This window comes from Dromiciops gliroides, chromosome X (assembly GCF_019393635.1).
Source record: "Dromiciops gliroides isolate mDroGli1 chromosome X, mDroGli1.pri, whole genome shotgun sequence".
NCBI classification, from domain to species: Eukaryota; Metazoa; Chordata; class Mammalia; order Microbiotheria; family Microbiotheriidae; genus Dromiciops; species Dromiciops gliroides.
This window is the reverse complement of record NC_057867.1, coordinates 10,064,900-10,081,259: the sequence shown is the minus strand read 5'-3', so window position 1 is coordinate 10,081,259 and position 16,360 is coordinate 10,064,900. Positions and strand designations below refer to the sequence as shown.

Genomic DNA, 16,360 nt, shown 5'->3' with positions numbered 1-16,360 from the left:
GCCTTGCCAGGGAAGAAATTGAAGAGGAGGAATAAATCAAAACAAAAAACCAAACTCCAAACCCTATTTCCCCCTTAAAAAGGAAATGAAGGGAAAGAGAGAAGAGAGGGAAATAAAAGTACATACAAAGTACAAAGAAGTTCAAGGCTGCGTTAAAATTATGATACAGTTGAAGGATAGATTTCTCAGATCATTAAGCTTTGGGTGGGGAGAGGCCAAGCAGGCCTGGGAACTAGATCAAGTTGTTGGCTTTTTTCAACTGTTTCATGGGGTGAGCTTGAAGATGAAAAGCTTGGGAAACCTCAGCACAGCTATAAGCATCTCACAGATTCATCTTTAAAAGACCCCGAAGTTGGGGCAGCTAGGTGGTGCAGTGGATAAAGCACCGGCCCTGGATTCAGGAGGACCTGAGTTCAAATCCGGCCTCAGACACTTGACACTTGCTAGCTGTGTGATCCTGGGCAAGTCACTTAACCCTCACTGCCCCACCAAAAAAAAAAAAAAAAAAGACCCCAAAGTGGGCTGTGATGGTATGAAAATACATCTTTTTCTTTCTTTTCTTTTTTTTTTTGGTGGGGCAATGAGGGTTAAGTGACTTGCCCAGGATCACACAGCTAGCAAGTGTCAAGTGTCTGAGGCCGGATTTGAACTCTGATCCTCCTGAATCCAGGGCTTGTGCTCTATCCACTGCAGTGCCATCTAGCCGCCCCCCTGAAAATACATCTTTTTCCTTTGAGAAATGGGTTTCAATTCTCCCAACTTTCCATCACAGATAGTCTGGGGTTTCTATCACTGAAATGAAAAAGACAAAGGATGTTAAAAAGACCTGCATTTCTAAACTTTCCCTCTGATAGATTCTGGTCTTAGCTTCTGTCCATCTTCCTCACTCCCTTCTGTCTCTGTCTGCCCCAATTCTACCTCCCCTTGCTCTCTTTCCTGTGTCCTTCTGACTATGTCTGGGTGTCTCCTTTTTTGGTTCTCTACCCTTGGTTTCCTCCAGTCTCCCTGTGGCCCTGGCACCCTGCCCCAATACATTTCTATTTATTTTATTTTGTTAAATATTTCCCAATAACATGTACTTTTTCCCTAACATTCTTTTTAAAAATTTCTGAGTTCTAAATTCTCTCTCCCACCTGTCTTTCCTATTGAGAAAGCAAGCAATATGTCAATTATCCATATGAAGTCATGCAAAACTTATTTCCATGCTAGCTACGTTGCAGAAGAAAACCTTCCCACACATACACAAAACAAGAAAAATAAAGAAAGTACAAAAAAAGTATGCTTCAGTAGGCACTCAGAGTTCATCAGGTCTGACTCTGGAGGAGTACAACATTTTTTCAACATGGGTCTTTAGAATTGTCTTGGATCACTGTCTTGATCAGAGTACCTAAGTCTTTCAAAGTTGATCATCCTTACAATATGCTGTTACTGTGTTAACTGATGCAGAACTCCATTTCTTAGCCTGTGCCAGATTGTTTTCATGATTAATTACTACTCTGTAATATAGTTTGAAGATCTGGTGCAGATAAGCTGCCTTCCTTCATATTTTTTATTGATTCCTTTGATATTCTTGATTTTTTGTTCTTCCAGATGATTTCTGTTATTATTTTTTCTAGTTCTATAAAATAATTCTTTGGTAGTTGGATTGGTATGGCACTAGAATAAGTAAAGTAACTTAAGTAGAACTATCATTTTTATTATATTGGCTTGGCCTACCCATGATCAATTAATATTTCTCCAATTTGTTTAGATCTGTTTTTATTTGTATGGAGAGTGTTTTGTAATTGTCTTCATAAAGTACTTGGATTCACCTTGGCAGGTAGACTTCCAAGTATTTCATATTGTCTACAATTATTTTAAATGGAATTTCTCTTTCTATCTCTTCCTGCTGGGTTCTGTTGGTCATACTAGAAATGCTGATGTTTTCTGTGGGACTGCCCTGCTTTTCTCTCTCCCCTTCCACAGCCCCCCCCCCCCCCCCCCGCAATCCTACTCTGCCTCACTCCTTTCTCCTGTAACTTTGTCATAACAGAGAGATGACGTATTTCGTTGTGTTACATTTATTAACTACTTTTAGAGGTTAGTTGTGCACAAAAAGCAGATCAAGCAGTAAAGGTTTTATACTTCCATCCTAAGACCAGGTAAACACTTGTCCATTCCCACCCCAAACTAAGTTAAGCTGCTTTTCACTTAAGAAGTCCTTGGTTTTTTCTCACGTGTCAGTGATTTCAACAATCCCATTCCTTGCTTTCCAGAGGAGAGAATAATATAAAACCACACTTACTCTTGGATGGAAGGCGATTGCAGTGACAAAGTCTATATGTTGAAAACAGCAGAGGCATTCTCTTCTGGAAATGTGCCATAACCTGACGGTTTTATCCATGGAAGAAGAAAGCAAGAAGTAGTTCTGTGGAGAGAAGCCAGTCATTGTTTCAGTGCTTTGATGATAGACTATGCACATAACACAAAGTATCTGCATATCTTCACTCAAGCTCCTTTCTAAGGTACTATCAGCAAAAGGATTATGAAAGTAAAGTGCATACTCTAGGATTACTAGGACAGAGCATGTGAGCACCTGCCCAAGCACAGAAGCAACTTTTCTAGCTCTCTCACACCTTCTATTTTCTTAGACTAAATAGTGACTTTAAAAGAAAAGAAGTGAAGATTTTTCTTCTAATTTGGCCCATCAACTGAGTAGTCACCAAAAGATTCTCATATTCTCATTCTCTCTCTCTCTCTCTCTCTCTCTCTCTCTCTCTCTCTCTCTCTCTCCTCTCTCCTCTCTCTCCTCTCTTCTTTCTCTTCCTCCCAGGTGGTCCTAGAACAACCACTGTAATAAGGAAAATGCCAGTGAAGAAACGTGCACCACCAAGACAGGGCAAGACCTCCTCAGCAGCTGTTTGTCTTACTGAGTTGCCTACGGCACTAGCTAGAGGTTGGTTAAGTGACTTGACCAGGGTCACACAGGCCAGGTCTTCTGACTCCAGGGTCAGCCTCCATCCCATAGTAATGAATATGGATCATCATAAACATGGCGGATTGTTTCTGATAAGTAGACAATCTATTGAATGTAAAGGAGTCCACATCAATGAGGAAGAACAAAGATCATCTTAGCATCTTGCCTGCACCTACTATCAGATTCCGCACCTAATTTTTCTAATTTAGCTAATATTTTCAAAAAAGCCTAGCATAGTGCTGATGTGTTGGTTGACTGAGAGAGAAGTGACATTTAAAAATGTGTGTGGAATAAACAAACTGAAAAATAACACCCTGAGTAATATCATTGCTAGGTTTTTGACCCTTACCATTCAGTAGTACTCTTGGAAATTTCCTGACAAAAAAACCAGGCTAAGATTGAAAGGTATGACCTATGCCCAATGTGAGTTCCAAAATCATTTCTGATTCTGGAGGCTGGGGAAGGAGATGTTACTGACAGGAGAGTAAGGGAAGATGGATGGGGTACTCAAGCAGAAACAAGCCTAGGAAAAGTGATGGGTAGGGATGAATGGGGACCATACTGTCCACTTGCCACAAGATTCACCAGCAAACTAGTGCCTGTGGATGCTGAACTAGAAAATAGCCAGGGGCAAGTCACTTAACCCACATTGCCCCGAAAAAAAAAAGTAATTGGAAAATACTTAACAAAAAAAAAGAAAAAAATTTAAAAAGGGAGGGCAGCTAGGTGGCACAGTGGGTAAAGTACTGGTCCTGGATCCAGGAGGACTTGAGTTCAAATGTGGCCTCAGACACTTGACACTTACTAGCTGTGTGACCCTGGGCAAGTCACTTAATCCTCACTGTCCCACACCAAAAAAAAAAAAAAAAAAAAAAAAAAAAAAAAAAGCCAGGTACTTTCACTATCCATGAAAAGATTTGCTAACTCAGCTGAAACTACTCAATTAAAAACTTCTCTGTCCATCTACAGAAAAAGAACTAATGGTAGCTGAATACAGATTGAAGTTAGTTTTGTTAGTTCCTCTTTTTAAAGTTTTTTTTGTCTGTTTTCTTTCAAAACTTGACTAATGTGGAAATATTTTGCCTTGACTGCACATGTATAACTTATCTTGAATTTCTTGAGTTCTTAAGGGGGGTGGGGAGGGAGGAAGAGAATTTGGAACACAAAATTTTTAAAATCTATGTGGGGGCAGCTAGGTGGTGCAGTGGATAGAGCACTGGCCCTGGATTCCGGAGGACCTGAGTTCAAATCTGGCCTCATACACTTAACACTTACTAGCTGTGTGACCCTGGGCAAGTCACTTAACCCCAATTGCCTCACCCCACCCCCCCAAAAAAAGCCAGCTGAAATAAAAATCAAATAAATAATATATTTTTAAAAATCAATGTGAAAGGGGGGCAGCTAGGTAGTGCAGTGGATAGAGCACTGGCCCTGGAGTCAGGAGGACCTGAGTTCAAATCCAGCCTCAGACACTTAATACTTACTAGCTGTGTGACCCTGGGCAAGTCACTTAACCCCAATTGCCTCACCAAAAACAAAAAATCAATGTGAAAATTTCTTTATACATGTAACTTGGGGAAAATTCTAAATTAATTAATTTTTTTAAAACCCTCCTATGCTTTTATTCTTTACTTTCTTAACAGACTTTGCAACCTGAAGGAAAGCAAAGGCAAGACAGGTAATAAGAAACATTCTTCATGTCTCAAACCCAAAGCATTCCTTTGCTAAGACACATAATTTTAGTGGTCAAAATAACCCTGGAAATGCTGAAATCATAGTAACAGCTCCCATTCCACCAATTTGTGCACTGGAATCTAAGAAACTGAGAACCAGGGTAACCCCCAGGTGGCAGGGCCCAAGATGCCTTCCTTCCTAAGTCCAAACTGTACCTGTACCTGAATAAGAGTCCTCTTAACTATACCCAAGACAGCAGAGGCAAAGGCTCACCCAGCCTTTGCTTGAAGACCCCCTGTGTCCTGCTAGCAGGCCTTGGACAGGCCTCTTTGTAATCTCCAGCTACTACTCTTCATTCTGTCCTCGGGGGCCAAGAATGATAAGCCGCATCACCCTTCCTCAGGACAGCCCTTCAAATATATAAAGATAGCTCAGATGGTCCTCCAAACCTGCTCTTAAGCAGCTTCAAGGTCTCCAGTTACTTCAACCAGTCTTCATATGGTATCATGTCATCCAGCTGTCCCCTTGGCCATCTTGCCATCTGCCCTGCTGAAAGTACCTGGACTATGACACTCTAGACTCCAGAAACCATGCCTCCAGTTCTTAGGCAAATGAATCCATGAATTCATGGAACAAATGCTCTGGGACTGAGCTCCCCCGGTTGGTAGGTGAAGGCAAATGCATCTCAGCTGGTCTAGCTAGTTAGCTCTAAGCCAGAACATAATGTATATGCTATCAACCCAGACTATCTTGTCATCTCTCCTGTCCATTTGCTTTTTACCTTTTGCCCTGGGCACAGTAACCACATCAACAATGCCATTGCTTCTGGAAAGAGTGTGTCAATTGATTAGCCTTAGGATCAATGCATCAGCCCTGTGACTCTCTAGACTAAAAGAGCTTAATAAGTGCGTCTTCATTTAGCCATTACTATTCATTCATCTCAAAGCTCTTTGTGATTTCTGTTCCAGAATTGAGCCAGAAATCTAAGTCAAGCTCACTGGCCTCAAGTTCACAGAGTTGACACTCTTCCCTTTTTTGGAAGATCAGGATATCTACCGTTCTCTAGTTCACCACAACCTTTCCAATACCACTGACGATGGCTTGGTGATCACATCTGCTATTTCTTTCAGGACCCAAGTATATTATTCTTCTAGGCTTGGGGCTTTGAACCTCTCGTTGGCAGCTAAGCATTTCCTTACTACTGCCCCACTTTCTTGGGGGCAGACTCTCTAACTAGAGTCTTTTGTTCTAGTCTTTTCAGTGTAAAAATCCTCCTTGGGAGGGACAACAGAAACCAAATTAGAGTTGAGCAGCTCTGCTTCCTTTCCCACACTAAGCCCCTTTTTATTGTCCTTAGCTTGCCTTACCAGCCTCGGTTCACCCTGAGCTTCAGTACTTCTGGCACCATTTTTACGGAATTGGGCCAAACTTTTGTATTCATCTTCTACTCTCACAAAGTAAGTCGGTCAATGAGTTCCCTGTACATTTGTATTCATCTCCTTAGACTGCATCTCCTGCCTCCCCACACGGCTTCTTCCTCAATGGAACTGTTTCTCTTCATGTTTTCACAATTTCATTCTTGAGTTTCCCATCCTTCCCAGGCTGACTTCCCACATAAGGATTATCTTAGGCCATGAGATCCTACTCTCCTCTCCCTAAACTGCCAAAAAAACTTCTCTCCCCAAATCGAGAGGGCATGGCAGACTCTCCTCTCTGCTCCTCCTCCACTCCAAATTCTCTCCCCCAGCCTCCCACCATTTCCACCTCAGCAATTAAATGCTGCATTTGGATGAGAATCATCTTTCACCAAGTAAGTAGCTTTGAGCCTGACCAGACACTTTGCACATCAGCCCCAAGAAGAGTTGTGATTTGCTATTTATCTTGGACTTGGCATGGTGGGCATCGGATCCATTTTGCTGAAGACTACACTAATTTTTTTTTTTTGGTGGGGCAATAAGGGTTAAGTGGCTTGTTCAGGGTCACACAGCTACTAAGTGTCAAGTGTCTGAGGCCAGATTTGAACTCAGGTCCTCCTGAATCCAGGGCCAGTGCTTGATCCACTGTGCCACCTAGCTGCCCCACAATCACTTTTTTCAATTAAAAAAGGCAAAAAATAGGACTATTTAGGCAGAGCTAAAAGCCAATTTGTATGACAAAAGTAACTTAGGAGTCTATAGCTTAGGGCAGCTAGGTGGCGCAGTGGATAGAGCACCGGCCCTGGAGTCAGGAGGACCTGAGTTCAAATCCGGCCTCAGACACTTAACACTTAGTAGCTGTGTGACCCTGGGCAAGTCACTGAACCCCAATTGCCTCACCAAAAAAAAAAAAAGGAGTCTATAGCTTGACTACTTTGTCGCATAACCATAAACAATTAAAATATAAACAACACTCAAACCAATAAGCACCCGAACATACATTTCATCTTTTTAAAATCATCACTCAAACGAAGAACATTTGTTTAGTTGTCTTAAAATCCAAATGACAGGAGCAAGGTTGTGTAGCTGAAATAAGTTCATCTTACTTTAGACCAGGAAAGATCAAGAAGATCTGCCGTGTGTCCTTTGTATTTGCAAAAGGGCCTCTGTCGAAATGGTGCGTTCTTATCATCAGGGTCTTCATCGGCACTGCTGCACACCTATTTAGGCACACAAGCACACAAACCAACTTCTGACATCAACCAGACATCTGCCAGGCCCTCACCCACAGAAGCCCAGGAGATGCCAGTCCCCTCCGCAACTACCTCCTTTCGCTGGAGCGTTGGAGGCAAGCTCACCTTTGTGTGAAACCTCCTTCCTGCTTACTTCCTTCTATTTTGTGGCCCTACCTGCCAGTTGGCTCATTCCCCTAACAGACCACACTTCCCCTCTGCCCTACCCCAAAGTCTAGCCATGGGTTGGCTTTCAGTTACCTGCATCTCCTAAATTAACAGCAGCATCTTGCCCGTGCTCGTTAAACACATCCAACAGAGATTTATGCAAGTGTTAAATTATTCTATGTAAACAGCAAATATGCTCTAAATATATACCATGTTGGTATATGTGTGCACGTATACATGCACACATTAACATATACTGATGTGAATGTCATGAAGATACTTCAAATTTCAAAAAATATGCATCGTACATTTATGGCAGGTATACAGACCTTTATATATTCTTACAAACCTTCTACCATTTATAATATTTTGTATCCAGGGTTCTTAACCTTTTGGGGAGCCATGGACCACACCCTTCCCCACTTTGGTAGCCTAGTGAAGCCTATGCACCCCTTCATCATGTTATTAAATGCATCAAATACAATACATAGGATTACAAAGGAAACCAATTCTATTGAAATACAGAGATCTAAATATTAGAAACATACAAATTCATGGACCCCAGGCTAAGAACGCCTGTACTATATCATAACTTAACATTCTAGATATAAAAATTTAAAGAACAGAAAAAAAATGCCTTTTAACTTTAGCTCAAGGGTTTCAACTATCAGTATGCCTTTCTCCAAACTGCCCATAGGGGCGCTCCACCAGAAGGTTCTGCTGGCGCCTAATGCCACCTATCCAAATGCCAGCTCCTTATCTTATTCCCTTAAATGGGCAATGCCTTCTGATTGCTAAATGCCTAGGGTACCAACACTCCCTTATTAGAAACCTTAGAGTTAAGCTGGCCTCTTTCTTCCCATCATTGGTTATAAAAGCCTGTCAATTTCACCTCATCTGTCAGATCTGGCCTGTGCTCTCTGCCCCTGTTGGCCCAACCCTAATTCAGACCCTCCCCCTGCCCCCAACCTGGTGGTTTAGATGAGCCCTCTAAGCAGGATCTTTCCAATGCCACTTTCTCCTCCCTCCAATCCAGCCTTCAAAACTCTACCAGAATGATTGACTTCATGTATGGAGGTTTAGTTGTGTCACGCCTCTGCTCAAAAAATGTTCACTGGCTCCCTACTGCCTAGCATGCCAGGCCCTCCACAAAGTGGTCTCAATTTCCCCATACTCAACACATCAGCCAAACGGGTCTGCTTTCAACAGAGCCTGCAAGCCTTGGTCCCCCCTGCCTCCCCTTTGCCTGCGTGCAGTGTTTTGCCTTGTGCCACTTGAATGCCCGTCTCATGGAATGCCCTGTGTTTGCATCCTAGCCCACTCCCCATCACTAAGTTCCATAAAGGAAGGGACTAGGTCTTAAATCAACTTTTGTTTTGTTCAGTGCCTAGCAAATGGTAAGACCTTAATAAATGTTACTTGAAGTGAACTGAAATCCTTTCTGCCATTTATAGGAAGGGACAGCATGGTTTAGTGGAGGACTGTTCTGATAAAAATCAGGACACTTAAGTTCTAGGTCTAACTAAACGAGTGGCCTTGGGAAAGTCACTTGACTGAAGCCCCAGTTTTCCCATCTCTGCTATGGGGATAAATAATAACCTGTTCTACTTTATAGGGATGGTTATATGAGATGAACAGTGGTCCTTTAAGAGGACTAAAGAAAATGTGAGGTATTACTGTTATGGCCAGAAAAAATCATCAGAAGAATACAGGCAAATTGTTTCAAATTGCCACATGCCACAGCTGTGCTCAGACCACAGGCAGGGAGCTGTGATAGTAGCCACCTGGCCATATCTGGCCACAAAGAGGTTGTGAACCCCTGTTCTACTCAGCCCGAACATCTACAGTGTGGCTAGTCTCAGTCATCACGTTTGCTCTTCAGGGGCTCACGGTCTACATAAGGAGAAAAGATGAGCACTCACGAAATGAGCAGAGGATATGCGCTAGCACAGAAGTTACTGTGTATTGTATCTAGGTTCTTGGAGGCCGTACCATAAAGTACTTAATCAAGACCTAAAGTGACCCATTACCATCACCAGAAGTGGCAAAGTATGTAGTTAGTTATATGAAAAAACAAAACCAAAAACCGGTGTCACTCTGTGAACCAAGGAATGAATAACTAAAGGTAGTTTTTAAAAAAGGACAGGTGGGCGGTTATTAGCCAGCATCAAATACTGAGATTAGTCAGACTCCAGAACTGACTACTGTTGATCAAAGACCAGAGCAGGGGGCAGAGGTGACAGGTTCTTAGGGTAGGCTTCCAAAGCCAGATGGGCTGGAAGCAAGACCTCACAAAGGCACATGATTCAGGATGTCACGAAGAGCACCAAAAGAAGGCCCCCCCCCCAAAAAAAAACCAGCCAAGAATGACAATGAGAGAGGCAACATACTCCTGCATCGGTATCAGATTTTGATGAATTCAGACTTTCTTGAGAAGGTGAAGGAGACACGCGTCCTAAAAAAAACCAAAAACAAGATATTGAAAAGGACACACAAGTGGGCCCCATCATAAAGCCAGTCTAATCATACCTCATTTACCCAGGATGCTCAGGGAATGGGGTGGAGTCTCTCTGAATGAACAGGGGAGTTTTCCTTACAACTGATTTAACCTTTTAAACATCAAATTCACCATAACCACTTAGAATGAAAATTTAAATGTTATTTATTCCCTGCCATAATAAATGAAGAATAGTGAATACCACAATATACAAATGTGTATACAATTCTGAGGGATGAATACACTACAAAACAACAAAAACCGACCCAAACAGACTGGGCACTGAGAGACCAAGACTTTATTCCCGGGTATATTGCTAATGAGCTATGCAACCCTGTCAAGACCTCAATTTCATGCCTCTACAAAAGGAAGGTATTAGACTAGGCCATACATAAAGTCCCTTCAATATCTACCATTTGATGAGTCTAGGAACAACAGGAGCTGAATGACTCAGGCAACGAATGGAGATGTATGAACCTGAGGCCCAAGGATAGCTTTGTTGGGGTCACTAAAGGTGAACTCTCCTTCATCAGGCAGGACCGAAAAATATAAAATGGCTGATGATGGCAAGGAACAACAAGGACTTATTGCATTCTCAATCTAATTTGGCCATTTCTTGATGTTTTGGGTGATTATTACCAACATTAGTTACTACACTGTTTTGTTCTTGCTTTAGGGTTTGAGTGTCTAGACCGTTGTACTCTGAGAGTTGCTAAATCTGCTGTTTCCTCCAGGGTGACCTGCTTTCTTCTCCACAGTTACTTGGCCTTGTCTTCCTGCCGCCTCCTCTTTTGCACCCTCAGTCATTCATCCCCTAGCACTCCTATTTTAACTCAACAGCAGAAGGTTGCCAGGGGAAGCCCAGGCACTCTGGCCACAGTATCTGGACAAGTCCTTTTTAATCTATGACAAAGGGCTATTCTGTTGGGTTCCCAGGGATTCGTGTTTGTTTTCTTCAAGCTTACGTCCAGGGTGGGGGCTGCTCTGGCAAGGGCCAACTGCTGCAGTGTATCTTTGGGGGAGAGGCAAGGTACTACATTACTGCACTTGGAAATCCAGACAAAATGAGGATCCTCTTTAAAGAAAGCACCAGGAGAAAATGTCAAAATACCTTCTGTATTGTATTTCATTCGCATGTTGTTGAAATATTCAAAAGCATTTTTTAATGCCCATATCCTCACTACATTGTCTTGTCCGGCTGAAGCAAGCAATCGGCCACAGTGAGAAAACTTCATGGTCCAAACTGCTCCCTAGCAAAACAAAGGAAGATGGGAATTTAACAGGGAAAAAGCTGACACTGCTGTTATTTTTTGGTCAAACATGAAGTTTATATAATTTCTATTATATCCTTTGGGACGTGTGCTAAAATAAAGTATACCATCACTACTACCAAAGGTGAAGAATCTGTCCAGGAGATGTGGTGGTGACAGAAGGCTTTGGCAGAAAGGTAGGTAGAGACATTCTAGGTTAAACCAACTGGTGCTAAGACAACCTAAGACTAGAAGAACTAGGGTCTTGCATCCAAGGTACCACGTGTCACGCTGGGCTTCCTAAGTGACTGGAAATCTTACATTCCAAAACACAAATGATTAATGATCCTAGTCCCAGAGTGCACTGGGCGGGGGGGGGGGTGTCCTAGAACTCCCAAGGGGGGGCAGAGAACTAGTATTCCCACTTCTGTAGTAGCGCCCCTACAACCTAAGGCTGATTATGGATAAGGGAGTTGCAGTTGGGGGGGGATAGTTCTAGCCCCTTTTCCAGAAGGAGGGTATAATACCATGTGTCCTACTATCCAAAGTGTCTTCATAGTTTCTTATGCAAAGTCTCTTGGCAAGAGTTGCAGAGCTGTAGAAGAATTCATGTTTACTACCACCAGGGGAGAGCTACTCTGTTTCCTTGATCAAAGACAGTCATAAATCTTCAGTACTGATGGGCTGTTTCATAACCCTGAATGCCTTGTCATGTCCAGGTCACTGATCTTGTCCAAACCAGCCACTTTCAACTGTTAAAATAGAATTCACCTGTGCTAGAGACTTTTTTTGTGTGTGAGGCAATGAGGGTTAAGTGACTTGCCCAAGGTCACACAGCTAGTAAGTGTCAAGTGTCTGAGGATGGATTCGAACTCAAATCCTCCTGAATCCAGGGCCAGTGCTTTATCCACTGCAGCGCCACCTAGCTACTCCCGCTAGAGACTTTTTAAAAGGTCACTGTATAATGGCATGTATAGTATGGGAAAAGGTACCTTGAGGCTGAGTGTGTGGCGCATCCGAGAGTCCCACACACTACACAATAGATGTGGTGCCGTTTACACATACAAGGCTGGTTGGCTACTTAAATGGCCATCGGTGCTGAGTCTTTTCTAAGACAAAAGCTGCCCCATAAACTCAGCAATAATGCTTTGAACAATGTTTTCTTAAAATGAGTCAAACCTGTAGTTTGTTTAACACTTTGCTTACTTAATACAGAAATTTATTCAGAGATTTAATTGTACAGGAAGACTGTTTCAGCAATTCAGTGTCACAACTAAACAAACACCTCTCTTCTTGAATCAAGTTCAAGAAATCTATGTTCCTCTAGAAAAAAAGGAGAGTTTTATTTAATCTACTTCTTTTTTACCAAAAATGAAATTAATCTTAATAAATCACTTGACATCTTGATAAAGATCTTGCCAGGTGAGGGCGCTAAGAGGAACCTAAAAGTGAGTTCCAAAGATTGACTTTGGAGGTCCAGGATGGGGAAGACCTGGCTGAACAGCAGTTTGTCTGAATAAGAGCAAGGCTTTTCAGTGGACACCAAATGCTCACAAGGAGCTGGCAGTGGGATGGAGCAGCCCACAAAAGGTAAGGCACAAGGGACAGAGCTCCTGGGATTAAGGAGGTGATGGTTCCTCAGGCCTCAGCCCTGGTGAGACCACATCTGGAACACTGGGTTCAGCTGTAGGCGTGCCAGTTTGGGCTGGACAGTGATTAGCTAAATGAGGGCAACCTGGATTGGGACAAGCCTGGCATCCGTGCTTCCTAAGAATTAGGTGAAAGAACTGGGCACAGTTATCCTGAAGGAGAGAGCAACAGGTAGAAGCGCTGAAGAGGCCAACTTAAACTGGGTATCAGAAATCGCTTCTCACCAATTAGAACCGCACCAAAGGAGACTCTGTCTTGGGATATGGGCTTTAAGCAGAGGCTAGATGACTACCAGGAAGCTATACTATTGCTGGGCAGCTAGGTGGTGCCATAGTGACAAAGCACTGGGCTTGGAGTCTGGAATACCCAACTTCAGCCTCAGACACTGACTAGCTATGTGACCCTGGGCAAGTCACTTCACCCTGTTAGCCTCAGTTTCTTCATCTGTCAAGTGAGCTGGAAAAGGAAATAGCCAACCATTCTAGTATCTTTGCCAAGAAAATCCCAAATGGGGCACGAAGAATCAGACATGACTGAGACGCTGACAACAACAAAACTGACCTTGAGATCCCTTCCAAGTCTAAAATTTTGTGTGCTTACCATGTGTTCACCACTAAGATCCTGAACCACTTTGATCTGTTCAAAGTCATAAGGTCCTTTGAAGCCATGGGCCACTTTGAATTTCACTGGTCTTGTATATGGCATTCCTTCATCATCACTCGACGAAGGATCGTCTTGATCAGTATGGAACACTGAAGAGGAAAGAGACACAGAAATTACTGCTAGCCATGACCTTGAAGTGATCATCTCCCACTGTCTAGATCTACTGGTTAGGAGACAATTTCAAGAAATTTGAAATTTACACATTAATTTTGGCAGCTAGGTAGTGCTTAGAATCAAGAGGGCTTGAGTTCAGATTTGGCCTTGTACACTTACTGGGTGACCCTAGGCAAGTAAGTCACATAATCTCTGCATCTCAGTTTTCTACCATCTGTAAAAATGGGGACAATAATAACATTTTTCTCACAGGGTTTCTGTGAGGATCAAATGAGATAACATTTGTAAAAAGTACTTTGCCAACTTTAAAGCCCAAGTGTCAGTGCAGGTTATGGCTTCAGAAGAACAAGCGATAAAAAGTTACAAAAAGCAACATGTTTGGATGTTTGAAATATTGCTCAGTTTCTTTTCTTTTCTTTTTGCAGGGCAATGAGGGTTAAGTGACTTGCCCAGGGTCACACAGCTAGTAAGTGTCAAGTATCTGAGGTCAGATTTGAACTCAGGTCCTCCTGAATCCAGGGTCGGTGCTTTATCCACTGCACCACCTAGCTGCCCCCAACCTTGGATATCTTAAAACAAAATATTTATTAAATAGCAAAGTGAAGTGTTTTGGGGGTCAAATGGAGACCATTAAACACTTACTAATGATTCTAGGTTGCCTCAAGATACGAACCACGTCTGTTGCTGTAATGATTGGAATGACGCCACCTGCTGGAGACTTATTGTAGGAAAGCTCCAACATGAGGAGAGGGCCTCTGAGGGCAAGACCATGTGTCTTTTCTTTGGCATCAGGAAGTGACGTTTGCTTGTAGGAGGAAGAAGGGGGAGGCTGGTGCTCTGACTTTCTTTTGTGTGGACTCTGGCAGAGAGCAGAGCTAGAATGCGCTCTCCCTTTAATAGATGGATGAATCTAGGCCTTTCTCTTTCTCTTCACCAAATTCTTATTCTCCTTAATAAATGCTTAAAAGTCTAACTCTTGCTAAAGCTTATAATTTATTGGCGACCACTCATTAGATATTTTAGACAGTATAGCTAGAATTTTAGCCCTTACATTGCTCAGACATAATGTCTTCAGCCATAAAGTCATTTATACACAAAGGAGACAAAATGTATATAGCCATGAAGGTGTCTAACCTCCCCCTCGTTAAGTGTTCTGGGGATGGGATTATATTATGCGATTTCTGTAAGTAGTGGGATTCTTATAATAGTGACCAAAAGCCTAATTGTTTCTGTCAAACAGAAGTCATGTGGGAAGAAATGAAATGATAGGCTAATATTGTAAATTTGTAAGAAGTGAGCGAGATCCTCAGTCCAATCTCTAAAACATTCTCTTTCACTCACCTTCATCTCGAACACTTTTCACTTTATTTACAGCACGCTCGCCATATTCTTCAGCAAGGTGTTTGGCTCTTTTCACTGATTTTCCCAAGAACTTTTTGAGCTGAGTGCTAAAAAGCAAAAATGATGCCTTACTAATTCATTAGGTCTCCAGAGTAGAGCAGCTCATGCATGCATCTCCATCCATGCCGTCCAAGCACTTAAATTGCTGAGGTATAATTGAATACAAATGAGTAATGACCAAGTCTGAGCAGCCCATGCCTTAGGGACTGGATGCATTCATCCTGGATTGTAAGGTCAGCCTAGAACATCTCTTTCCATTTGTGGAAAATCTACTCTGTGGAAGTCTGACAATACAACACTGTGACAAGGAAAATGGGGAAAACTTCCTTTCCCATCTGGGTACCTATAACTTCAATGATGAACTGGGCCAAGTTAACCCAGTTGCTGAAATCCTTTCTCCCCTCTTCTCCTTCTTTCACATTTCTCACTCTCCATTTCATACTGCTGTAACTATGTTCAAGGTTCTCCTTAGACTGTCAAAGCTCCCTGAAGGTGCACAGTAGGTACTCAGGAAATATTGGTTGAATTACTTGGTGAATTCCTCATGGTTGCAAATCTCATACCCAACTGTCTTTCTTTCCTTCTTTCTTTCTTTTTTTGGTGAGGCAATTGGGGTTAAGTGACTTGACCAGGGTCACACAGCTAGTAAGTGTCAAGTGTCTGAGGTTGGATTTGAACTCAGGTCCTCCTGAATCCAGGGCCAGTGCTTTATCTACTAAGCCACCCAGCTGCCCATGTTTGACTTGTTATAGAAAAACTATGAGTCCATTCTGTTTTAGCTCACACTGGTATCAAAACCCAGGGAAAACCCAAATGGCTGGCCTATATAACTTGATTTTAAGGCACCACCATCTACTTAGGTACAATTACCTGAACCATACATGTTGTCTCATGCTGAGAAATTTGCCGGACTTGATAGCGTCAGCCATAGCTATTGAAATGATGACAAATAGTCATTTAACTGCTTTCTTGTACGCTTAGTTACATGTGATTGGTATCAACTTAGAAAATTACTAAGATCACCTTTTTTTCAAGTCAACTCTTAGTAGGATTTTCAAAACAGTCTTATCTTGCTTTTGGGGGGAAAATCCATTGAGATGTGATGGAAGACTAGCCAATAAGCCCAGCCCTTATGATCATGCACAGTGCTCAGTTTACATAATCATCCCCGTGTGGATGAAGGAGCACGTTTAGATATTCTGTATGGGATCCTAGTCTGTTAACCATGTGAAAAGGCAGACTGTTGACTAGTGAGTAGCAAGAATTGGGTTGCATTCAGAAAGCACAAGTCCACCAAAATCTGCCTTTTGGGCTCAATTTCTTCTTGCTCAGCTGAATAC

At 42.4% G+C, this 16,360-nt stretch overlaps 1 protein-coding gene across 2 annotated transcripts in view; it reads right to left on the bottom strand.

The window, feature by feature from the left end:
- WDR44 (WD repeat domain 44) overlaps positions 1–16,360 on the bottom strand; it is an 86,507-nt gene that overhangs the window by 12,630 nt on the left and 57,517 nt on the right. For both annotated transcript variants that reach the window (XM_043974342.1, XM_043974343.1), the window contains 6 exons: positions 14,961–15,067; positions 13,443–13,594; positions 11,054–11,192; positions 9,836–9,900; positions 7,152–7,265; positions 2,285–2,407 (listed from right to left, as the gene is read on the bottom strand). In XM_043974342.1, coding sequence (XP_043830277.1) covers positions 2,285–2,407; positions 7,152–7,265; positions 9,836–9,900; positions 11,054–11,192; positions 13,443–13,594; positions 14,961–15,067 — 700 coding nt within the window. The remainder of the gene's footprint in view (positions 1–2,284; positions 2,408–7,151; positions 7,266–9,835; positions 9,901–11,053; positions 11,193–13,442; positions 13,595–14,960; positions 15,068–16,360) is intronic.